Source organism: Pogona vitticeps, chromosome 4, assembly GCF_051106095.1.
Source record: "Pogona vitticeps strain Pit_001003342236 chromosome 4, PviZW2.1, whole genome shotgun sequence".
Taxonomy (NCBI): Eukaryota; Metazoa; Chordata; class Lepidosauria; order Squamata; family Agamidae; genus Pogona; species Pogona vitticeps.
The window spans coordinates 121,077,338-121,103,046 of record NC_135786.1 but is presented as its reverse complement, the minus strand read 5'-3'; the positions used below and the strand labels follow the sequence as shown (position 1 = coordinate 121,103,046).

The 25,709-nt window shown below is 43.7% G+C and overlaps 1 protein-coding gene across 1 annotated transcript in view; it reads left to right on the top strand.

Moving 5' to 3' along the window:
- LOC144589109 (uncharacterized) overlaps window positions 1-25,066 on the top strand; it is a 360,030-nt gene extending 334,964 nt beyond the window's left edge. The window contains exons 2-3 of the mRNA XM_078393074.1: window positions 10,075-14,263; window positions 24,929-25,066. Of these exons, the coding sequence (XP_078249200.1) occupies window positions 11,012-14,263; window positions 24,929-25,066 (3,390 nt within the window). The 5' untranslated portion in view covers window positions 10,075-11,011. The remainder of the gene's footprint in view (window positions 1-10,074; window positions 14,264-24,928) is intronic.
- The last annotated feature ends 643 nt before the right edge of the window (window positions 25,067-25,709 follow it).

Sequence of the window (25,709 nt, the reverse complement as noted above, 5' to 3'; positions counted from 1 at the left end):
GAAAATTAAAAGTTTTTGGATTACAAAATTAAAAAACTACTAGAGTATAAGGAAATTTCTCTCCCTGCTCCCACTTGATCTCTTCTCTTCTTTGAGTCCAGCAGGCAGCAGTGGGACTCAAAGAAAAATAGTCCAAGAAAGGACCAAAAAGAAGAGGGGGGGGATGTGCAAAGAAATCTTGGTGTGAATCCAAAACGCAGGAGACACAGGCAGCAAGAATAATAAAAACAAGTGGAGGGATTCCATGAATGAATGAATGAATGAATGAATGAATGAATGAATGAATGAATGAATGAATGAATGAAGGCAAAGGCACAGGCAAAAAAGGAAGAGATAGAAGATGGTAGATAGGCAGGCTGCATTCCAGAATGGATGGTACCAGGACCTCACCACACAGCAGGAACAACTGAGGTAAAGAAGATTTCTCACTGGGTTCTGGACCATTTACAGATTCAAAATTCCTGCCCCCCCCAAATGATCTACTACATTTTTGTGCTACTGGATGAAAAATTTCTTAGACAAAGGTGAAAGGGCACCAAAAGTTTACACAAAAGAGGAAACATTAAACTTTTGTGTACCTGTCTGTCAAAAACATGGATCATTTGTGTCTTAGAAGCTTTCTTTTGGCAATGACAGGGAAAACATGAATGATAGAGACGAGAGCCTCTTCTGTGGTTTGGGTCTTTCATTTAAACATGAAAGGCCCATCTCTAACAGCCATTATTTTCTGGCGTGCAAGAACAGGATCTTCTTTGCAGGTAGCACCCAGGCTATGGAAGTCCCTTCCTCAGGAAGCTCTCGTCATTTTGAAGAATTATGAAACATTTCTAAACATACTTTTAATATTTAAAGTCCTTGCACCTCCAGGCTCTGTCTGCTACTCTAGTCACTGATTTTTCTATTTGTTTTATAAACTGTCTAGATAGCTCAGTGGTTTCAGTATCTGGCTATGGAGCCAGAGATCGAGAGCTCATTTCCCCACTCTGCCCTCCTGCCTATGTAGCCATCAGCAAGCTGAACAATCCCAGGGGGACCCCAGAAGAAGGAAATGGTAAACCACTTCTGAGTAGTCTGTACCTAGAATACCCTGGAAAGGGTTAGTGTACATGTAAAATGTTTCTGTAACTGACTATAGAATATCTTAACGACTGCTATATGATGGAAACACGTTATGATAAAGAAATAATATCCACCCCTTACAGCAGTCAGGTAATATTCCAGTCTTTGATAATATTCAGCAGCTTAAGATTAACGACTGATGTATTGTGCACATCCGTTCAATACAATCCAGAAATAATCATGAGAAGTCAGGTTAATCGCATAGAATTCTACCAAATGTCTGGAAAGAAGTCTTGATTTAGAGAGCACCATTAATGGAAAACCCCATTAAAAGCAGTGGATGTGCATGACATAGCCCTCAGCTAAATTACTCCTCCTGTTGTTGGGAAAATCCCCTCCTACAGAGTCATCTATTAGTTGGAATGGGCAGAACTGACCTGGTCTGGGCAGGACACATGGGAACAGAAGCCTCTAGTCCTTGGTACACATCTAGTGTCCTTTTCATTCACACTGGGGACAAGTGGGGAGGAGGCCACAGTCCTTTGTATGTTTTCTGACCCATTTCAAACATACGACTGTTCAGAAAAATCCCTGAGCTTCAAAAAATTTTATAATAATCCAAGTAAAGCACAGTTTATGAATGATTATAGCTGAGACTGACAAATCAAATTCCCTGTGTATGGGGGGGGGGTCTCATCCCTTTGATATATTGGATTTCTGGGATATGGTCCCAGGCAATTAAGAATTTTAAAAATTGCCTTGGCACAGCAAGCCTGTGTAGAGCAGCATCTCATCTTCAAAGGGCAGAGAGGTTGGGAAGACAGCAGTATGCCTTGAGACACATACTAGCAGGCCCCCAAAGACAAAAGCATCCCTATCTGTTCACTGCTTTAGCAACCAGAAATATACTGCCCTGTACTCAGAGGCTCACAGCTTTTTCTCAGAATTATTTCCTATTGACAGACTTACAAATCCTCCTGGAATTTATAACAGCAGAGTCTTAAAGACTCACATGTTTTATTAGCATTAAGATTTTTGTGAGTTTTAGAATTTAACCTCACTTCTTTGGATATGCCTGAATATGCTGAATAAAGTTTATTACTCTTTATGGTGGCACAAGATTCTTAACTGATTTTGCTGCAACAGACTAACCTACCCAACCATGTAAGACTTGTAATTAGAGGTGGGGGTATTCGTATTCATTTATGTCCACCGCACAGGTGGACATAATGAGGATCCAGCCCCATGGGGCCAGAAGGTCCACTCACCGATCTGCCATAGGTGTGAGTGCCATGTAGCCTACCAATGGCTCCAGAGATTGTGTTCGGTGAGCCTCTCTTCAACCTATCAGAAAGGCTTGTCGTCCCGCCTCATGCCAGGAGTGGTGAGCCAAATGCGATCTCCGGACCCATTAGAAGGCTCCACGGCACCCATGCCCATGGCGGATCAGTGAGTGGACCATCCGGCCCCATGGGGCTGGACCCTCATTATGGCCACCTGTCTGCGGGTATTCATATTCATATATGAATACCCCCATCTTTACTTGTAATTTATCTAATATTTTTTAAAAGCAGATTAATCTAGTATATTAATGATTATATGACAAAGTATTCCCAGTGTTTCTGACCTGAACCTTCTGTTCAGCTTCACTGAATGACACCCACCCTCACCCCAAGCATGCTGTATTGTGCAAATTTAGAAACTGATTGGGCAAGGCTTGTAGGTGCTGACTGGCCGTGATATTTCTTGCCGCTCAAGCATGTAGAAACCTCTATAACAGGCTTTGGCAATTTAAGGCTGTCCTGATAATGTTGGACTACCATTTCCACCAAACAAATTATCCAAGCCCCATCCAGAACCTCTAAGGGTGAAGTATATTATCACCACCAACTCAGTGGATAGCTATATGCTTGTTTGACATAATCAAACAAGCATATAATGGGGCTTACCACACATTTGGACTCTCTGTGTGTCATGTGCCATGAAGTCACACCTGTCTGACAGGATTTTCAAGGTGCGTGGGGTACCTAAGGAGTGGTTTTACCAATCCTGGGTTTTACCTCTCCAGTAAATTTCCATGGCTGGGAGGATTCAAGCACGGTTCTCATGATTCTTAGTTCATCACTGTCTACTACACCACACTAGCTCTTAGGATTCACTAGAAAAATAATAAATTGGGATGGAGTTGGGGAACAAACCTCAAAATCTATGGGGTGCTTGAATGCAAGGAAATATGCCATAATCCCTATAGTATTTTCTGTATTGAATAGTCCATGTAATAATTCTCAGTTGATGTGAAGCTCGTGCAGCTGCCCGGTTGTTATTTTCTTTCTTAAACACCTCAATTGTTTTATGGGGATTTGACAACTTCCATTAGATGCTATAATCAAGTCAAACTACTTATTTGAACAAGGTCCTTGCAGACAAATCTATACTGAACCTCCATTTGCTGTTTTCTCTCTCTTCCCCCTTGTTGATTATATGTAATTTTTTCATTAGAATCTCTTCTCTGCCTCATCATTTGCACAACTTGTTTAATCAATTTTGATATATCATTTGTCACCTTCGCTGTCCCCAGTGTCCCCTCACTAACATGGATCATAGCACCAGTAATAAACTTGCTTTTTGGATCCTGCTCCCCGCCCCCCACATTCCCCAGTAGCTCTTACAGAAATCACTGTTGAAGTGACCCGTTCATTGATTTTAACTACAGACAGAACCATGTGCAAGTAGTTTTCCCTCAATCCAGTATTGCTTGGCAGGACCTCAAGGCTCCATTTGCAAATGCTTCTGGCAGGGCAGGAGTTGCTACAGCCTCCTGTTGCACCTGTGTATGTGCAAATGAATTCCAGAGGCCCAGGAGCAGAGTGAATTCTGGAGCCATGTATATAAAATCAGCTGCAAGAATCTTCAGTCTTTCACTGTCACCCAGATATGACTGGGTTATCAAATATAGATGAGAAATACTTGATCGTGATCATGTTTAAGGAGTATAAAAGTGGGGGGATTTGTTTTGCTAGTAATAACTCTAATATCTGCAGGACCAGGTATAAATGGATAGCATCAACTGCATGCTATTCAGAACTTAAACCCACCTGCCCACAATTCAACTAAGATATTCGGCTGTGTATTTTAATGCGTATATATTTATGCATGCAAAATAGGTCACTGTGACTTCAAAGGATACTTGCGTAACAGTCAAAATATTAGGCTGAATTAAAACTGTTTAATCCTCAGGGTGGATGCTTGTGTTCCCCCCTTTCAGAACAATTGTAGTAGGCAAAGCAATGCTCTCTGAGAAGCTCCTGTTCTTTCATGCTGAGACACATCTAGCTTGCAAATAAGATGGGCACAAAATGAGATGCCCTCAAAAATGCATTGCACTGGTGACTTGAACTAGATATAACTGCCATCCTGTTTCTGCATTTTGCATGTGATGTGGGGCTTGTCCTGCTGTGGCAGCTTTTCCATGGCGAGGTATAAAACGCAAGCTGAAAAGCACAGCAACATGCAATCAACATCTAGTTAAGAGCTCAGTGACACATGCATTTAGCTCAAAAGAGACAACATTTATGTAGATTGGGTGTGACTTAGTTACAAAATACATTCATGTAGCACAGACTATCTGAGGCCTGGCTGGTTCTCTCTGCCACCATAGGAAAGCCTCAATGTATAAACTGAAACAAATCACACACACACGAATGACCAGGAGCATACAAACAGTGTGGTGAAAGAGGTCATAGTGCACATCCTTTCCGTTCTGCAATCTCATAGGAACTTCCAATGGGAAAAGTGTTCTTCCTTCATGGTGGTGGTGGGAGCTGCTTCTTCTCAGGCTCCTAGATGGGCCAGTCTTGGTTTCTTGTCATTATATTTTTTTCCTGGGTGTCAAGGGATGCAGCTACATAGTGGATTTGTGTGCTCTGGACAATGACAGAGACATAGTTTGGAAGGAATAAAATAAACATGCCAACATGACTTTAATTGTGCTTTTGATTCAAAGCCAGATAGCACTGAAGGTGGTTGTTCTGCATATCTCTCTGAGGAGGCACATGTTAGTTGACATCCCCAAATGGAAAATGATCTCTATTTCACTTTATATGTGAGATTTATACTTGGTAGCCCAACCTGATTCTTCAGATATCCAGAAACCTTAACTAACACTGCCAAGAACACTATTGCATTCCTCAGGGCTTCTAGGAGTTATCATTAAAGAGTATCCAGAGCCCCAAGTTAGGTTTATAAAGAGACAATAGGCTACTCCTGGCTCCACTTCATCATAGCACTATATGAAGATTTGTCTGTAATCTGAGACCTGCTTAGAAGCTTGGTCCTAGAGACAAACTGTTTGATCCCACACACCAAGGTCATAACAAATGCATTTGTAGTGCATCCAAGTGAGTTCAACACTATTGCTATAAACCCTACCTGGCTTCAGTTTCCAGGGAAAATGATATTCACTGTTGTTGGAAAAAAGGAGATGTAGAGCTGAGTACAGTGGTGCCTCGCATTACAACGTTAATTCATTCTGGCAAAATCACTGTAGAACAAAAACGTCGTAATGCGAAATAAAAAAGCGATAGAAACGCATTAAAACCTGATTAATGCGTTCCTATTGGCTTGAAATTCACTGTCCAGCGAAGATCTTCCATAGCGCGCCATTTTCGCTGCCCGTGCAGCGAGGAATCCGTCCCAGAAAAGAGCGGGGAGCCATTTTTTTTTACCCGGTGGCCATTTTGAAACCACCAATCAGCTAGCCGAAAATCGTCGTTTTGCGAAAATCAGTTCGCGAAGCAGGGAACCGATTGTCGCAAAGCAAAATTCCCCCCTAAGAAACATTGTTCTGAGATCACTTTTGCGATCACAAAAAGTTCATTGTAATGCAATTTCATCATTAAACGGGGCACTCATCTTGCGAGGCACCACTGTATCATCAGCGTACTGATGACACAAAGCCCCACATGTCCTGATGACCCCTCCCAGCAACCTCATGTAGATGTTAAATAGCATTGGAGAGATTACCGAGCCCTGCGGAACCCCACAATTGAGGCTCCACAGGGCCGAGAATCTCCAATCTGCACTCTCTGGGGACAGTCTTCCAAGAAGGAACAGAGCCAGGCAAGAGCAAGGCCACCAATTCCCAACTCAGAGAGCCTCACCAGGAGGATGGTATCAAAGGTGGCTGAGATGTCAAAGAGGACCGGCAGAGACATTTTGCCCTGTTGGCCTCCCTCAATAGGTAATCAAATAGGGCAACCAATGCCATTTCTGTGCCATGGCACAGCTTGAAGCCAACTGGAACAGATCCTGGGCATTGGTTTCATCCAGAAGAGCCTGCAATTGGTCAACCACCACCTTCTCAACTACCTTGCTAAGGAAAGAAACATTGGTGATGGGCCTATAATTACTAATATCCACCGACAAGCTCGGTTTCTTCCTAATGGGCCTAATGAGTGTCTCCTTGAGAGACCCATTAAGTACTGCCATAGCTCATTCAGATGTTATAGGCCTGGCTGCTTTGATTAGCCAGGCCGGGCCAGGGTCAAGGGAGGACGTGGTGGTGTGACAGTGATCAAGCACTCTGTCCACCATGTTTGACGTCACAGGCTGAAAGTGATTAAGTCTCATCGGGCAAGATGGAGCGCTGGACATCTCTACTCGAGCCACTGTTTTCAAATACAGTGGCGCCCCGCTAGACACTTACCCCGTTAAATGACAAAATCGCTTCACAACGCCTTTTATGTGATCGCTATAGTGATCACAAACCGATGGTTCCTATGGGTTTTTTTCACTTTACGTCGATTCGGTCCCTGCTTCGGGAACTGTTTTTTCACTGGACAAAGATTTAAAACAGCTGATCGGCGGTTCGCAAAATGGCTCCCCACTGTTTTCGGGACCTATTTCCGCAACAGAGAGGGGTCGCAAAATGGCTGCCCTATGGAGGATTTTCGCTGGACAAGCAGGTATTTCCCACATTGGAACACATTAACCAGTTTTCAATGCATTCCAATGGGGTTTTTATTTTCGCATGACGATTTCACTGTACAGCAATTTTAACCGAAAGCATTATCGTCATCATGCGGGGCACCACTGTAAGGGGTAAGATCCTGGCAGATGTCCTCCACTTTTGATTTTAAAAAGGATGCAAATGGGTCAGGTGAGATGCTAGTGGGAGGCCAGTCACTATGACCAACTCCGGATAGATTGCGAACTATACAGAAGAGTTGCACCTGCTGATTAGAAGCTTTGCTTATCCGGACAGTGAAGTAAGACTGACTAGCAGCCTTCATCTTAGAGTCAGAAAGGTTAGTTGTGATCCTGACAGCTATTTGATTTTCCATCGGGTTCTACCTCCATATGTGCTCTAGCCTTCTCTTATTTCACTTCATTGATCACAGCTCCTGGTTGAACCAAGGCAAAGGGCGATCTCTGCACCGGAGAGGGCATTTAGGTGTGATTGTGTGAACAGCCCTGGTGGCAGCAGCAATACAGTTACAGTATCAACCAGAGCCACAACAGGAGCACCAGTCAAATCGACCAGAATCCCTCTTATGGTATTCTGGAATCCTATAGGATCCAGTAACCTTCAAGGTCAAACCATTAAAACAGGTCCTTGCTCACTGCGAGGAGGAAGAGCAGGTTGCATTTGATTAGGCAGTGATCTGACCATGACAAGGGGACAGACACTAGGTCAGTCACCATCGGACTACACTCACTCTGCTTGGTGGAGAAAACCACGTGGATGGGGCTGTTAACATGTTGGGATATGTCCAAGGAGGCCATGGTCTCCAAGAACTCAAGAGCTGAACCGGAAACCTCTGCCTCCACATGTATGTTGAAGTCACACAAGACCAGAAGCCTTGGGGACCCCAACAGTGTCATGGAGATGAAGTCCACCAGCTCCAGTAAGGAAATGGCTGGGTCGTGGGGAGCATGGTAACCCAGCAAGATCCCAATACCATCCCTGGCCCCAATTGACAAGTGGAGGCTCTAGACTCATCACTGCCACCGCAAAGCGCCTAACAACCTCTAGGGTGTTCTTGTACACAATGGCTGCTCCCCCCAAGTCTACCCTGGTGCTGGACTGCATAACCAGAAGGACAGCCAAGAGTCAGGGAACACCCCCTTCCCTGCCCATCCATGTTTCAGTTATGCATGCCAGATCAGCATTCTCCTCCAGGATCAGGTCTTGTATAATCTGGGATTTATTTGATACAGATCTGGCATTCAACCAGGTTTATAGTGGAGGACTGGCTGAGCTGATTACCTCGAGTCTGGCAGGAGGTCACAGTGTGAGAACAGTGAACAGATTTCAAGCATCTGTTCACCGTTCTTCTGGAACGAATGGCTACTGCACCTGTATCATACCTCCCTCTGCCAGAGATCACCTTGATGTTGGAGAGACCCACTCGGGGGGGGGGGGGACAAGCCTTCCACTCCATGCCAAACAAAAGGAGAAAAAACAAAAATTAACAAACTGAAAAATAATCAATAGTGACAAGGATTACAATTCAAATCAAATAAACAATCAAACAAGCCGTAACATAATAAATGCAATAAAATTAAATAACATAAACAACTAAGAATGGACACGTAGAGAAGGGGAGAGACAAAACAGAATACCCCCACCCAGATCACACATGCCCTGGTCATGTCCAGAGACAGTTCCAGGCCTCACAGCTGAGCTGACATCTACAGTTGTTACCCCTGGGTCCTGGTCCTGTGCTGTTCCTACTGCCAGAAAAATTAAAGCTCCTGTTGGCCAAGGCCAGCCCGGGTGCAGTTGGGAGACAGATGGAAGTTGGAGTTGAGGTAGAAAAGTCTGAGGCAATTGGGGTTGACATGATGGTGTGATGTAGAAATGGCATCCAAGGTAACAGGCACCCGAGGTGGCATGCAAGGCAAAGAGCATGACCGATGCTCATTCCTCTCACCTCCTCCCACTTCTGTTACTTTTACCACCATCACTCAACCATTCTACTCCAGGACTCAGTGTTCCATTGGCGGCACAGCATTCTGTTGAAAGCCCAATGTTCCGCCAAGCACTCTGCTCCTCGACAGCACTGGGGGCTCGGAGCAATATCGCTGTCCATGAAGTTGTGCTGCAAAGACCATAGGCTGGCAATGATGGGACCAGCAACAGAGCTCAAGGCTTGAAGCTCAAGCCACAACCCAGTGTTCAAATGGCCTTTTCAATCAACAAGGCACTCGAGCAGCAACAAGCTTGGTTCGTTGGACCTCAGAACTGCAGGTGAAAGCTCCCACGCTGGCAACAAAAAGCCAGTTACTGCATTCCTAGTTCCAGTGTTGATAAAGAATTCGGAGCCAGCTAAAAGCAGAGCAAAGTAGCCATGACAGGTCCGGCAGTGGCAATGTACAAAATCTGCAGCAACAAAGCCTCCAACCTGGTCTTGGTGTCAGCAAACACAGCACGGAGTGGAGTGGTGGTGGAAACAAGCAACAAGGCAGAAAAGGCTCCAGAAAATGGCGAGGTTCCAGCAAGAGAGACACTGGGAGGCTGCAGTGGGAAGCATCGGCCAGGCAGGTAAGCAAAGCCAGTTAGACAGAAAAGTAAAAAAGTTCACTATATTCCAGCCTGCCCGCCCATTTTCTTCAAGGGCAACAGCTGCAACGTTATTATTCTTGCTCTCCAATGTTGTTCTTTCTCACTGGTGGTAGCAGCTGGGTCAAGGAGGGAGGCAAGTAACAAAGAAAAACAAAGAAAGCAAAAAACAAGAAACCAAAAAGAAAAGGGAAAAGCTGACCCAGCAGGAGGAAAAACACACTCCTGCTATCGGGTCACCATCTTGAAAGAAAATGTGGAGATAGAAATGCCTAAACAATTATATAAAAAAATTCGGTATAAAATGCTTTAGATAACATCTATTATGTGTTAGAAACCCACTCAGTTATTAGTGGTATAAAATATAAAGTTCATCGGTTAAATCACCTCAAAGTTATATAGATTTGTGTGAGGACCAGGCAGGAAGTGAGCCATCCTCTCACAAACCTAAGTGTCACATACAGCACTGATGGTACCTGTCTGTCATGGGTTTGGAGGGAAAGTTCCATCCTATGGGGAGTGGAAGGCGGGACATCAGGGGGGAGGAGCTGTACTGTATATATATTTGGGGAAAGTCCATCGTAGTGGAGCTGACGTGGAGAAGTGGAGTTGGAGTCTGTGGGTCAGACTGGGTACAAGTGTTCGTCAGACAGTACATACCTGATAGGTTCAGGTTTCTATCTAGGTAGCCAGAACTGATAGGTTCAGGGTCTGTGCGTTACCTTAAAGTGTTCCGTGAGAACCAATCTGTTGTATGTGTATGATTGGGACTATACCAAGTTCCAGTATCCTATTTACCTGATCCTTTTATTTACCCTGTTTGTTTTTTCAATAAACCTTGTTCTCTTGTTTATTAAAATCCATTCCTGGTCTGGGTGACTTGGTAGAGCGAATGGTTGGTGGCAGCAAAACTACAGGGTGGGATACTCCAGTAGGTCTGGGGTCGCTACATTTATTGGTGTCCAGCGGGTGGGATACGACTGGTCCAGTTGCCCAGTGGTCCAGCAAAGCCTTGGCTAGTGTGCCCAGAGCAAGGGGGGTCTAGTCAGGGAAAATCTGAGGGCGCGTAGGTAATCTTCTAGGCTTACCTCACGGGGAGGTAGGCTAGTGGAAGAACGTGCAAACTCAGATTGGGGGACTAGATTAGGGAGCTCTGAGGCAACCCGTTTTGGCGGGAAAGGGCTGAGGCAAAGCTGCGTGAAGTAACAGTGATCTAGCCTGTCTGCTGAGAGGCCTAGCAGAGGGGGTGGATTCTGCCTGGCAACAGTTGCAAGTTGGTGCTGGAGGGACAGCAGCAGTCTATAGAAGGCTGTTTCTGAGGCAAAAGGAAAAAAGTCGTCGTTTTATTTTGAGGCGTGACTTTTGAAGGCAGCCTGTTCTGGGGGGATTATGCCCTTGACTCGAAGCCAAATGGCGGAAATGGGGAAAGTGAGAGAACCACAGGGAGACCAAGGTTCTGAGGAGGAATTTGGCTCAGTGCAGGATGAGAGCACGGGAGAACTGACCTCAGAACTCAGAAAAATGCTCCTAGCCCAACAGCATGAACTGAGGGTGAGGGAAATGGAGGAAAGGGAAAGGGAGAAACAAAGACAATTTGAAATGGAAAGGGAAGAGAAACAGAGACAGTTGGAGTTAGAAAGAATGGCGTTTGAGCTGAAGAAGCTGGAAATAATGAGTAGAAATAGGAATAATAATAATAATGAGGGGAACCCAGGGAATGGGGAAGGCAGCCTGTCTAAAACTGACTTGAAGAAATTCCCTGTGTACAACAAGGGAGATTGCCCTGAGGTGTTCTTTTCCCTCGTGGAAAGAGCGTTTGTGGACTTCTCAGTAAGGGAAACTGAGAAGATGACCATTATGCGATCTTTAATCAGTGGCAGCCTGGCAGAAGTCTATGCAGAGATGCCAGTGGAACTGCTGAAAGACTTCGCTGAGTTTAAAAAACTGGTGTTTGCCCGGCATGGGATAAATGCTGAGCAGCTGAGGCAAAAATTCAGGTCACTCACAAAAAAACCAGAGCAGACTTTTACCCAAGTGGGGGCCCAACTGGTGAGGTTGCTAGAGAAATGGCTGTCTCAGGAGGGGACAGAGACCTTCCAGCAGCTCAAAGACCTGATAGTGCTGGAACAGTTTTATTCAGTCCTGCATGGGGAACTAAAGTTCCATGTGAGAGAGAGGAAACCTAGAACTGTGACAGAAGCGGCGGAGATCGCAGATTTTATTTCCCAAATAAGGAAGCCCTTAGGTGCTGAGGGGAAAACTGTGGGTAAGCCCAAAGAAACCTACAGCAGGTACTCTCAGGGACCAGGGAAAAACCAGCAAGGGGGAGGGGCCCATGTTGAAGGGAAGCCCACTGACATGAAACCACCAAGACCTCAGATTTTGGAGGGAAAACCAAAAACAGATGAGAAAGACTCCAAGTACAGCAGAAAATGTTATTTCTGTCAAGGAAAGGGCCATCTAATCTCAGAGTGTGAGAAATTAAAGCAGCTAAAGGGAAATTTGCCTCATGATTTGTGTGGAACCAAGCCAAAAGCTGTGTTCTGTGTCCAGACAGAGCAAAGCTCCTTGCCACTGAGGGAGCCTGTTGCCATGGCGACTCACTCTGGACCAGTTACATCTGCTGATCAGGCTGGGGAAAATGGTCCTCTTGTGGAGGTCAAGCGCTGCTTACTAGTTAGGACAGATTCGCAATTGTTTGAGACCGCTGGTGTGGACGTAGGAATACTTGACCATCAGTACAGGGGGCTAAGGGATACTTGTTCCCAGGTGACCCTGTGCCATCCAGACATTATTCCTAGGAAGCATATAATCCCAAATGAGAGCCTGAAGGTGGCAGGGATTGAGGGGCAGGTGATCTCACTGCCAGTAGCTGAGGTACCTGTGAGCTTTCAAGGCTGGAGGGGAGTTTGGCGGCTAGCGATTTCATCGACTCTGCCAGCAGCCGTGCTCGTGGGAAATGACCTGGCTGAACATGTGAAACGGGTGCTAGTGATTACACGCTCACAAGCTACCACGGGGACAGTTCAGGGGGGTACTGAAGAGCCCGAGGCTGAAGCAGATGAGGGTAGTCCCGAAGCTGTGGCAGAAACCTTAACCACAGACAGCAAATTTGGCCAAGAGCAAAAGGCAGATGCCACTCTCCGAAAGTGTTTCGAAAAGGTGACAGACACCCAGCTAACACCTGAAACCCCAGCGAGATTTCACGAAAAAAAGGGAATTTTATATAGAGAGACCCTGAGGAATATCTCAAAAGGGGGAGATGGGATCAGAAGTCAGCTAGTGGTACCTGAAAAGTATCGCCCCATGATCTTACAAAGGGGGCACTCTGACATGTTTGCTGCGCACTTGGGGGTGAACAAAACACAGCAGAGAATCACACAAAATTTTTATTGGCCTGAAATAGGGAAGCAGATCAAGGAGTTCTGTAAACAATGTGATGTGTGTCAGAGGCAGGGGAATAACCGTGACAGGACCAAAGCGAAGTTGTGCCCTTTGCCTGTGATTGACACCCCGTTCAAATGTATAGGAGTGGATATTGTGGGACCTTTGCCCAAGGCCACAAAGAGGGGGAACCGGTTCATTCTCACCATTGTGGACCATACCACGAGGTACCCCGAAGCCATTCCCTTGACTAACATCGAAACTAACACAGTGGCAGATGCCTTGGTGGGGTATATGTCCAGGATGGGATTTGCCTCAGAAATAATCACAGATTTGGGCACATCGTTTACATCAAAGCTCATGAAACGGTTATGGCAAATCTGTGGAATTAAACACAAGGAAACCACTGCCTATCACCCCGAAAGTAATGGGTTAACGGAGAAGTTCAATGGGACTCTGATGCGCATGATTAGGGCTTACTTGGCAGAGAATCCAAACAATTGGGACCAGAAGCTGCAATCCCTTTTGTTTGCTTACCGATCAGTGCCCCAAGCCAGTACCGGGTTCAGTCCGTTTGAACTTTTGTTTGGGAGAAAAGTAAAAGGTCCACTTGATTTAATCAAACAGAATTGGGAGCAGATCACCCAGGGTGACCCACAAGATGTTGTGACGTATATAGACACTTTAATGAATGACCTGAAGAGAAACCTAGAGCTAGCAGCAGAAAACCTGCAAGCTCAGAAGGTCAGACAGAAAACCTGGTATGACCAGAAAGCCAGGGAGAGGCACTTTAACCCAGGGGAGGAAGTGCTTTGGCTTAGGCCCTGCAAAGAGAACAAACTGCAGCTCAAATGGGCAGGACCATACAGGGTTATTTCCAAGATGTCGGACCTGAACTACCTTATAGAACAGGAGGAACACCAAGCACGGAGGGTGGTACATGTGAATGCCCTCAAACCCTACTACAGAGGGGAACAGAGGGTTTTATTTGCCATAAAAGGAGCTGAGAGTGAGGAAGCTGAATTGCCCTTCTGGGAGGGTAGAGGGGAAGTGAAATACAACCCAGATGAGGTGAAGATCAGTCCTGCACTCACCCAAGACCAGCAGCAAGAACTAAAAGTGCTGCTCACCAAATATCATAAGGTTTTTTCAAATAAGCCGGGGATAGTGAAGGGAGTGATGCATCGGATCCACACAGGGGATGCACCCCCGCAAGCAGTATCCCCGTACCGAGTGACGGGACCCTATAGGGACAAGGTGCGGAAGGAGCTGGAGGAGATGCTTAGGGAGAACATAATCGTCCCCTCTTCTAGTCCTTGGTCCTCTCCGATAGTCCTGGTGGACAAGCCTGATGGGAGCATTAGGTTTTGTGTGTCCCCCCTTCTTGCTTCCACCTTTTCAATGGCTGACCAAACTGGCTTAATGCCAGAAGCATGGACGAATGCCATTATAACTCCCATCTTCAAGAAGGGAGACCGTTCACTCCCCTCCAACTATAGGCCAATTAGTCTCTTGTCCATCATCGGGAAACTCTATGCAAAGCATCTAATGGCCAAACTTGCCTCCTGGATGGCACAGTCCAAAATCCCTGGGCCTGAACAAATCGGGTTCACTAAAGGGAAGTCAACTACAGACCACTGTCTAGTTCTCTATCATCTGGCCAGCAAATATTCACAGAAGCCCAATTGCAAACTCTACACTGCTTTCCTGGATCTGAAGGGAGCTTTTGATTCTATTGACAGAGATCTTCTCTGGACCAAACTAAACAAACTGAACATTGATCAAAGGCTGCTCTTCCTCATCAAAAGACTGCATACTTCTACAACATGCCAAGTCAAGTGCTCCCCCACTGGAATACTAACATTAAAGATCCCGGTTAATAAAGGCGTCAAACAGGGCTGCATCCTAGCGCCCGCTTTATTTAACCTGTTCCTCAATGATATGGCTCCTTTCTTGGCTGAAATAGATGCTCACTCTCCTAAAATCGGCTCCCTACAAGTCCCTCTGCTCCTTTACGCGGATGATGCCGTTCTAATTTCCCGCACCCGTGTGGGTTTGAAACGCCTACTTACCAGGTGCCTCGAATATCTCAACCAAAACAAGCTTCTACTAAACTGCGAAAAATCAAAAATTCTTGTTTTCTCCAAATCCTGGCGACCCTTAAAATGGGTAATCAATGGTAACATAATAGAACAGGTTAAGCATTACAAATACCTTGGTATCAACTTTCAATATAACTTATTTTGGACACAACACCGTAATTCTGTTACAAATCTAGCCACTTCCAGCGCCTTTGCAGTCTCCCGGTTTTTCTACAATACTGGCAACCAACTCATCCCTGCAGCCATAAAGGTCTTTAACGCTAAAGTTCAGGCCCAAATTTTATATGGTTGCCCTATATGGATTAGCTCATTCGACCATTCTATTGAGTGTATCCAGTCAAAATTTCTTCGCAAAATATTAGGGCTGCCTAATTGCGTTCCTTACGCTGCTCTTTGTCTGGAAACTGGACAGACTTCAATCGAATCTAGAGCCTGGTTGATTACCTTCAAATACTGGCTGAGACTTCATAACGACCCTGATCCAAATAGTCTCATTTTTCAATTACTTCAAGATTTGTCCCCCTCCAACTGGCTTGCCATCATCGAGAAAAAAATTAGTGCTTTGGGTCTATGCTTGGACTCTTTTTATATGCTGTCTGCCTCTGAAACGTTCCAAATAATTAAACGAAGAGTCCTGGATATTGAGCAACAAAATCTTTATAATGCGGCTAACAAGACTTGTTCACCAGCGAAATTGTCTCTCCCTTGCAAATTTGGACATATAGCTTCATATCTTTCTGCACTAAGTAACCCCCAGCACCGGAGGGCGTTCTCATTGGCCCGGTTTAATGTGATGCCATCTGCAGTCCTGACTGGCAGATTTTTAAGGACCCCCCACGCAGATAGGCTTTGTTCATGTAAACAAAATTGTATCGATTCAATTTCCCATATCCTATTAGGGTGTCCCAAGTATACCGCCCCTCGTATCCAACTTTTAGAATCAATTTTAAAAAACAAATCAGGCCTCTCTGAAGCTGATAAAGTTTATTTTATGTTGAGTGACTCTCTACAGGATGTATCTGCGAGCGTAGCATCCTTTCTACACTATGTTACAATCCTGTGCAACAAAGACCAGCAAACTGCACTCCTCTTTTAATTTTCCTTTTATACGTTGTCTTGTCTATGCCAATAAAGGTCTGATTGATTGATTGATTGATTAGGTTTTGTGTAGATTACCGGAAATTAAACCGCGTAACCACTCCTGATGCCTACCCAATGCCCAGGCTAGACAACCTGATTGAAACCATAGGGGGTTGTCGGTTCATTTCATCGTTGGACCTAGTAAAGGGTTACTGGCAATTAAGGATTGATCCCAGGGATCAGGAAAAGATCGCATTTTGCAGCCCTTTCGGTCTATATGAGTTTAGAGTCCTTAGTTTTGGTCTCAGAAATGCACCAGCCACATTCCAAAGGCTGATGGACCAGACCTTAGCAGGGCTCAGTGACTTTACTGTGGCCTACATTGACGATATAGGGATCTTCAGCAATACCTGGGAAGATCACCTGAAACACCTGGAGATAGTGCTGCAGAGGTTAAGTGCAGCAAGGCTAACAGTAAAGGCAAGCAAGTGTCAGCTGGGTAGCCCAGAAATAAAATACTTGGGTCACATAGTAGGGGGAGGAGTGATCAAACCCCTAGAGGCCAAGATAGAAGCCGTTCGTGATTGGCCCAGACCCAACACCAAGAAAAAAGTCAAATCATTTCTTGGGTTGGTGGGCTACTACAGAAAGTTCATCCCGAGGTTTAGCGAGATGGCGACTCCGCTGACCGATCTGACGCGGAAGAAGACTGATGACCGCATCCCGTGGACCAGCGACTGTGAGGAGGCGTTCCAGAGGTTGAAGGAGGCGCTCATCCATTATCCAGTGCTGCGTGCTCCCAACTTCGACCGGGAGTTCATCATCTACACCGATGCGTCTAACCGCGGGGTAGGAGCAGTTCTTTGCCAGGAGGATGAAAATGGTGACCAGCATCCAGTGTCCTACCTGAGTAGGAAACTCCAGAAAGGTGAGAGACATTTGGCAACCGTGGAAAAGGAGTGCCTGGCCATAGTCTACGCGATTCAGAAGGCCAAACCTTACATCTGGGGAAGACATTTTGTTCTGTGCACTGACCACTCACCACTGCAGTGGTTAAAGACAATGAAAACCCATAATAGTAAACTTATGAGGTGGGCTTTAAACCTGCAAGATTTTGACTTTGAAGTGAAGGTGGTCAGAGGGACAATGAACTGTGTTGCTGACGCCTTGTCAAGAAGACCCGACGAGTGAAGACGGCGAAGAAACCATGGACTGTGTATATTGGTGACCAAAAGTTAAATGTACCTGTTTATTGAACAGGCTTGGTTTGTATTAATAAAGGTAACTTAATGTATTGCAAATATTAATGTATAAATGCATAAGTGATATGTTTGACCTAGAGTGAGTAAGTATGGGTTATGGGATTGTATTATAATGTATAACTGTTTATGTGTTTTGATCCTGGTTGTTTTTTTGGAGAAAAGCACTTTAGCTTTTCCCCCGCAAAACAACTTATAAAGGGGGGAGGTGTCACATACAGCACTGATGGTACCTGTCTGTCATGGGTTTGGAGGGAAAGTTCCATCCTATGGGGAGTGGAAGGCGGGACATCAGGGGGGAGGAGCTGTACTGTATATATATTTGGGGAAAGTCCATCGTAGTGGAGCTGACGTGGAGAAGTGGAGTTGGAGTCTGTGGGTCAGACTGGGTACAACTGTTCGTCAGACAGTACATACCTGATAGGTTCAGGTTTCTATCTAGGTAGCCAGAACTGATAGGTTCAGGGTCTGTGCGTTACCTTAAAGTGTTCCGTGAGAACCAATCTGTTGTATGTGTATGATTGGGACTATACCAAGTTCCAGTATCCTATTTACCTGATCCTTTTATTTACCCTGTTTGTTTTTTCAATAAACCTTGTTCTCTTGTTTATTAAAATCCATTCCTGGTCTGGGTGACTTGGTAGAGCGAATGGTTGGTGGCAGCAAAACTACAGGGTGGGATACTCCAGTAGGTCTGGGGTTGCTACACTAAGATAGATCAAACGAGAGAAACAACGAAAGCAGGAAGGGAAGTAGAAGCAGAGCAGGTGAGAGGACAAATGACAGAAGTGCGCGGGGAGAAGGAAAAGGATGACAGCCACACGGAGAAACTAGCAGTGTCTCGAGGGGAAGGAGATCGCGAGAGAGGGAAGCGGTTAAGTTCGTTAGATGATGAAAGTGAAGACAGAGTGAGGAGGAATACAGGAATTGACAGGGAAAGAGTTGATGTGTTTCTCACCACTGAGGAAGGTAACGAGTCCAAAGAGACAGAGAGAATAACTGTATTTAAGGAAGATATAATTGAGAAAACAGATAAAAGCATACAAGTCTTCTCCGTGCCAAGAAAGAGGAGCGCTACCAGTGTGAATGAGGACAGAGATGAGATCTTGGCTAAAGACCGCGCAAAGCCAATAATGCCCAGTTTGAGTCCAGAAGAATGGACAGTTTTAGTGTATCCAAAGGATCGAGGTCAGGAGCAACAAGTGTATCCAGTAGACCTGAGTATGGAGAGTGAGAAACCATTAGAAGGGGAATGGGCTCACCATCCATGTTGAGGGACTCTGTATGCTGTCCGCAGCGGGTGTCTGAGAGCTCCAACAGACCAGGAGAAGGAGGCAAAAACATATTATTGAAAGACCTTGATAAAGAAAAGTCATTGTTATGGTTTTGGGAGAGTTCCCCTCCCCAGTTATCTGTTTGTGGTTCAAAGGAGTTAAACAAAGACAAAGCAACTGGTTATATAAATAAAAATTCGTTTATTAATAATTCTGACTCATCTTTTGTGTTACAAGAAGAGGAACAGGTAAAGACAATCCCCGAACCTTTTCACAGTCCCAGCACTATTCCAATCTCCATTTTCCGTTTTTCCCCTTTGATCTCAAATACAGCATAAGTAGTCTTATAAGCTTTCACATCTCCGTGTATGCATCTAATCATTAATTCTTTCCCCTTTCCGTGTCCCTTTAAATCTCTGACCAATGTCTTTCTGCTTTCTGAATCAATTAAAGCCAATTTCGGTTCCCCATTGACATAAGCAGTCACTTCCCACTCTTTTTAGGTCCTCTTTTTTGTTCAGTCACCTGACTCCATTGGTTAGCCCACGAACAGTCAATGTCCTTTGGATCCACAACGGAAGCAGAGCCCTTTAAACTCCCTCTGCTCCTTCCAATTGGGGAAGGCCTCCATCACACAATGTCGAGACCCCCCTGGCCTATGTACTTCTGTTTTAGTTTCTTTTCCATAAGTTCCTGGTCATACAGAAGACAATGTGTTTCTTTCAGATGCCATCTTCTCCCTTGCTCGCATCTTCTCGGAGTTTGCCCAGCTATTCTCGCGATATCCGTCCTCTGCTACACAAAAAACCTTCTAACAATCGTATGGCGGTCTGTAGGTCATGTGGGTGACTCCTCTGTACCCAAGACTTAATATTAGGATTTAAAGTAGTTATTAATTGTTCCATGACTATCTCATCTAGTATCTGCTCTTTGGTCTTCTCTTCAGGTCTCATCCATTTCGATAAATTAGCCTTCATTTTCTGAACTAAAGTTCGAGGGTGAATTCCGCTTTTAAACTTTAAACTCCTAATTTTTTTTCTGTATGCTTCTTCAGTTAGATTCAAAGTTTGTAAAATAGTTGATTTTACTTTCTCATATTGTAGCATTTCAGAAGATGCCAAAGTATCAACTATTTCTTGTAGATTGCCTGATAAACAGGGAGTTAATATTAAAGTCCACTCCTCTTTTGGCCATCCGGCAGCTACTGCGACCCTCTCAAATGTATTCAAATATGCTTCTGGGTCATCTTCTGCAGTCATTTTCTGTAACCTAATTGGAGCAGGACCAGCTATCCATGGATTCTATATAATATTTTCTTCTTTTGTCTCTTTCCTTTCGGAGTTTCTTGCCATCTGGGATAAAATTACATTTTGTTGCTCGGCTAGAAGATTTATTAACTTGTCTTGTTTAGCAATAGTCTGTCTCAAACTATTCTCATCTTCTGCAAGAATCAAAGTCGGCATAAAATGCTTTATATAACATCTATTATGTGTTAGAAAACCAGTCAGTTATTAGTGGTATAAAATATAAAGTTCATCGGTTAAATCACCTCAAAGTTATATAGATTTGAAACTGGAATTACTTTTGTTGAGTATATTTCTAGAGGATTTTGAGAGCAATGTATACTCTGAGAGCAATATCATGATAGTAGCCAATACTGTATATTAAAATATACAAATGAATGGTTTAGATCAGGGGTGTCCAACCTTTCACCTTCCCTGGGCCACATTAGAAGATGAAAATTTGGTTTGGGCCACACATAAAATAAAATAACAGTAATGATACCGGATCATCCAAAAAAACAGGGCGGGGAGTGGAGCTACGAACAGCGAGGCCACATTAGAATATGAAAATTTTGGACTTCCGGCTTGACATCGCGACGAGACAGCAGCAGGAGGACAGAGCTCTGTCCCCCGGGCTGAATTCTGACCTTGTTTGGGACACCATAGGGTGTTGGAACCACCCTGGAGGGGTGGTGAACTGGGGGGAAGCCTGTTGATCACGAGGGGGCAGCGGCCACCCCCGTTCGATCCAGGAAACTCCCTAATCAGCCAATGGGCAGAAACAAGCAGCCTCGGCTTGCTTGCAAGTCGTCGGCAGCCGGCTAAGAAGCAACAATCAGCATCTGGCATCGCTGTTTACCATCGGTGAGATTTTTTATAACTAATTGCTTATACCCCTGGAGGAAATAATTCCTATATATGGAAAAAAAAGAATTGCTATCTCATCTCAGAAACTATAAAGCGGCAAAAAATCTGGTGAGAGGGATAGCTGATGGAAAGGAAATAACTTTTAAAAATACATTTTAAGAATACTACAGTTTGGTGTTGTGAAGCTTGAGAAACTTTCCTGTGAATTATAATTGATAAATCTGGACTCTGTTTTGACTACCTGAAGTCTTTTGGCATGGAGCCTAGGAGCGGTGACCTTGAGCACTCTGCTGTTATTTCCTTTTGACTTTCTTTGCGGCAGGCTGGAAAATTAACCCTAAAGTGGACTTTTAAGGCCATCAGGCTGTGGATACAAATATTGCACCCTACCCTGGTATTTTGAGGGTTCAAATTTGGTTCAGGCCTATTTAGCCAAAGCGGACTTTTTGAAATGACTCTGGAAACTTTGAATATTTGTTTATAACCATTTGGGCAGCTGAAACAGAATGGCACAACAAGGACAATTTTGGAATGAAATAAAATCTACCCTTCAAACAATATTAGAAACAGTGAGATCTCATTATCAAGAGACCAAATTATCCAATCAACATCAGAAGAACTATAGTCCGCAAGCAACAGGGAATAACAAAGAAGGAAATGGGAGTATTTCAGATGATGTATGCCAATCAAAGCAGCAGCTGGAGGAAGTTAATCTAAGACCAGAGGAGAGTACTAGGGGAAGACAAAGGGGAAAAAACAGCAAAATTAACCCCAAAAAAAGCCTGGAAGACCCATTGAAGATAGACCAAGCACATAAAGTGGACATAAATCAGATCTACAAAATGGTTTCAGAGGACATGAAAGATGACAGAATGCTTAGAGACACAGAAATATTAAATGGCAAAAGAGAAATTAGAGAGGGAATTACCTAGAAAGATGAAAAAAAGGAAAACAAGGAAGGGCCCCTTAATATTGAAAACATGTATATATTTATCATCTGGAACTATAAAAGGGTATATTCTGTATATTAAAAAGGAGAATTAAATTGAAATAAGGGAGCCCTAATCAGGGTAAAGATGTAATATGGTGGTTTTTTATTTTAGGTAAACTAAACTAGATATAAAGCTGGGTCATGGATCTGGAACCACTTTCAATAAGAATGTTATTAGAAGACCTTGAGAATTTTATATAATATGAGAGTAATATTATGATAGTAGTCATATTACATACTAAAATTTGTATATGAATGGTTTGAATGTTTGAAAGATATTTGGAATTTGGGGGGATAACCGGGAAGACACTGAGATGTAAAAAAACAAATAATTGTAAGCAAAACATGTAACACGATGTTTGACAAGCACAAAACAATGTAGATAGATTGAAAAAGCAATAAAATGTTTATTTTAAAAAGATGAAAATTTGGTTTGGGCCGCACATAAAATAAAATAACAGTAACGATACCTGATCATCCAAAAAAACGGGGCGGGGAGTGGAGCTACGAACAGCAAGGCAGCAAGAAAATCTGGGCTCTCCAGATTTCTGCTGCATGCTGTGAATCCAGAATCCCTCTGAGAAATTGGGGGGCGGGGGGGGCTAGAAGAAGCCCACCCTGGGTTGCAGGAGAGCGGAGATCTTCTGTGGGCGTGAAAAGCAACCACCTCTTAGATCACTCCTTTCAAAGGATTCCGCCGACACCATTTTTTAATGTCGTCCTAGCTGTGAAGCTCTGCCCCAGGAGGGAAGCATGAAGATTTACGATGGACTGTATTAACAAGGACTATTTGGTTTCAACATTGCCTCTGTAAGTACAAAATAAACTTAAGCGGCTGATTTTAACGAAGATAGTGTAATCCTGAAGGGCTATCAAGCTTCAAACCCAAACAGATTGGTATTTTATTACTGCGTCACGCCTGAAAACAGGATTTGGAGCTGATAAGGACAGAGACTTTTGTTATCTATCCCCTGTCCTCGGTGAGAACAACTCATAGTTACCTTATGAACTTTTATAATAATAATTTTTTAAAAAAGGAAAGAAAAGAAGATTTAAGGAGATGCTGCAAGAGGTGGACTTTAACCTAATGGAAGTTTATTATGACTGATTCGACAATTTACAATCGAAGCTATCTGGTGAAAGCCGGAGTCTGGGACAGTATAAATCATTAGCTTTGCTGAGGAATTGACTTTTACTACTTAAGTACTTTATGGCTTTCGGCTGGAAGAAGCAAATAAGCCAAGTTGCAGGGTATTTTTATAACAAGAAATGTTTCTTCAAATGAGGTGTATATTTGGAAATTAGGAAGCATCTTTGACCATCTACTTTGTAATTACGATGAATTTAACAGAAGATATAGTAAATGCTTTTCAGAACTTGCAAAGGAACATTCTCAATCATCTTAAAACTCAATTTTCCGAACTGCAGACTGTGCTTTCAGAGATGAAGGAAACGACAAGGTATTGGAATCTTTCATCAGAACAGCAGACTGAAACACAAACAAATCAGCTCGCTTTAGCAGCACAAGGAAGAGCGACAACGGGTGAAATCTTCAAAAAGAAGATTAGGGAAACTGACTTTTATTGTGAGAAAGAGGTTCAGGTAGATGAAAAAGAGAGGTGTCTTAATTTGATGGGTGATTATGCAAAGCAAGGAAGCGAAAAGGCGGGGCTGAAAGGGAAACTAGATGATTACAAATTAGACATTGCTTGGCCTCAAAAGGAGAACATGATGATGATTGGTAAAAATCCATCAAATCAGAGAGAAAATAACTTAATAGGGTTTTATAGATGGCATTTTAAAACTAGTAAAAAAGGAGCCAATTCTAATTCAGGTTTAGAATGTTATAAATAAAAGGGGAAATGACAAATGATGAATACAACAATAAAATGATTCTGATTATGTTTGGGAATAAATGACAATTAAGAATTATTAATTGTGTAAGCTGAAATATGTATGATGAATATAATATTAGAAATGAAGGATTTTAAGGTATACTTTAAGATGCAAATCAACTGTAGGTTAATAATGTCATAAGAGATCTGGATAATATTTGAATTACTGATGAAAGGTAAAATTTGGATATGTAAAATAGAGTTTAATAGAGCACTGGAGATTATTAAGCTAGATAAATATACCTTGTGACTTTGTTTATGATGACTATAACATCAGAAATTGATGATTTTAAGGCACATATTTAAAGAAACAAAACACCCATGAATTGCAACATGCTTAAATTTATAAGGTGAGATATATATATAACATACTCATTCTCTCAAATATTGATACCATGGGAAATTCTGATATGGAATACATATTTGCATAGATTGTAAACTGAAGCTAATATAGTGTAGGAGATCATTTAATGCATTTATATGAAGACATTCAGCACATATGAAGTATAATATGATTAAGTAGCCAATGTTAGATATATTATTTTGTGGTTTTGCTCTGTTTTGTCTTTCTTATGGTGTTGTTTGTTGTTGAAGTGCGGATCTTTCATGATGGTAGCATGGATATTCTGAGGAACAATTGGTGGCCAAGGATGTGAGAAAAATAATTATTAGAATTAGTACAATCTTAGGACGGATCATACTTGGAATTTTTAAAGAGCAATAAGGTTGATGCAGACAGATTTTTAAGAATGGATAATATTGTATGGAAATGCCTCCCCCCGCCTATATGTGTGGGGTTTTGTTTTGTTTTTGTTTTTGTTATTTGTATTGATTTTTGTGTGTGTATGTTGTATGTAGAAAAAAATAAAATACTTTAAAAAACGGAGTGCGAGAGGTTCAAAAGTTTGCAAGACAGCTCTTTGTAACCCTATTCACACTTTTTTCTGTTCTGAAACCATCCTGATGACTCACACCAAAGTAATGCTTTTGTCTTGTTTTGCCTTCACGATACAGAGGCTGGAAAGCTAGCAGCACGGAGCGACCCTGTGGCTGGAGACAGAGCCCGGGAAATTCAAATGCCCTCTCCCACCGGGCTCCTTCCTCCTGCTGCCGTGTCTCTCCATGCTGCTGGCTTCCCAAGTCGAAACTCTGAAGTTTTGCCTTTCGCCAGCCAAATCCAGCCCTGCTGAAGGCGACCACGGTTGCATCGGTCTCCCCTCTGGACTCTGACCTGCAGCGGGCTGCCTTTCTCCCCATTCGGCTGGAAAACCCAAAGCCTGGCAACTGGATGGACGAACCACCGGGCTGACTTCCTCCCTCCCTCTGGGCAGCAATGGCGTCAAGCGGCTTGGCTACCCGCTTTCTCCCCCAGGCGCTGAGTTGGCTGTTGAACTGCATGGCGGATTTGGTGCTAAGGCTCCAGAATTTGAGGCTGGCTTTTTCCGGGCCGACACACACACACACCGCGGGTGGGCAGGCAGGTCCTCCCTCTCTGCCTTCCCCTAGCTGTCTTTCCAGCTCTTTTTTGCTTCCTCGTTCACTCACTCACATGCTTTCCTCTTCGCCAAGAGAGAGGCCGGGTAGCAGAATTGAAATGCTAGCACAGCACTGTGGGAGGTGCGGGACTTTCACTGGGCCGCATTAGGAGCCAACCTGGGCTGCATGCGGCCTGCGGGTTGGACGAGCCTGGTTTAGATGTTTAAAAAATGTATAGATTTTGAAGCGATAACCAAGACATCAAGATACAGAAAACAAATAGTTATGAGCAACCCATGTAGCATGATGTTTAACAAGCATAAACGGAATCTAGATAAATTGAAAAATTAATAGAATGTTTAAAAAGGAAGAGGACTCCAGTGGCAACCTGTGAAGCTCTGGTGAACTCTAAGCCCAAGAGGATTAAGGCAGTGCTGGAAAATAATAGTGGCCACACAAAATATTCATACTTTGTG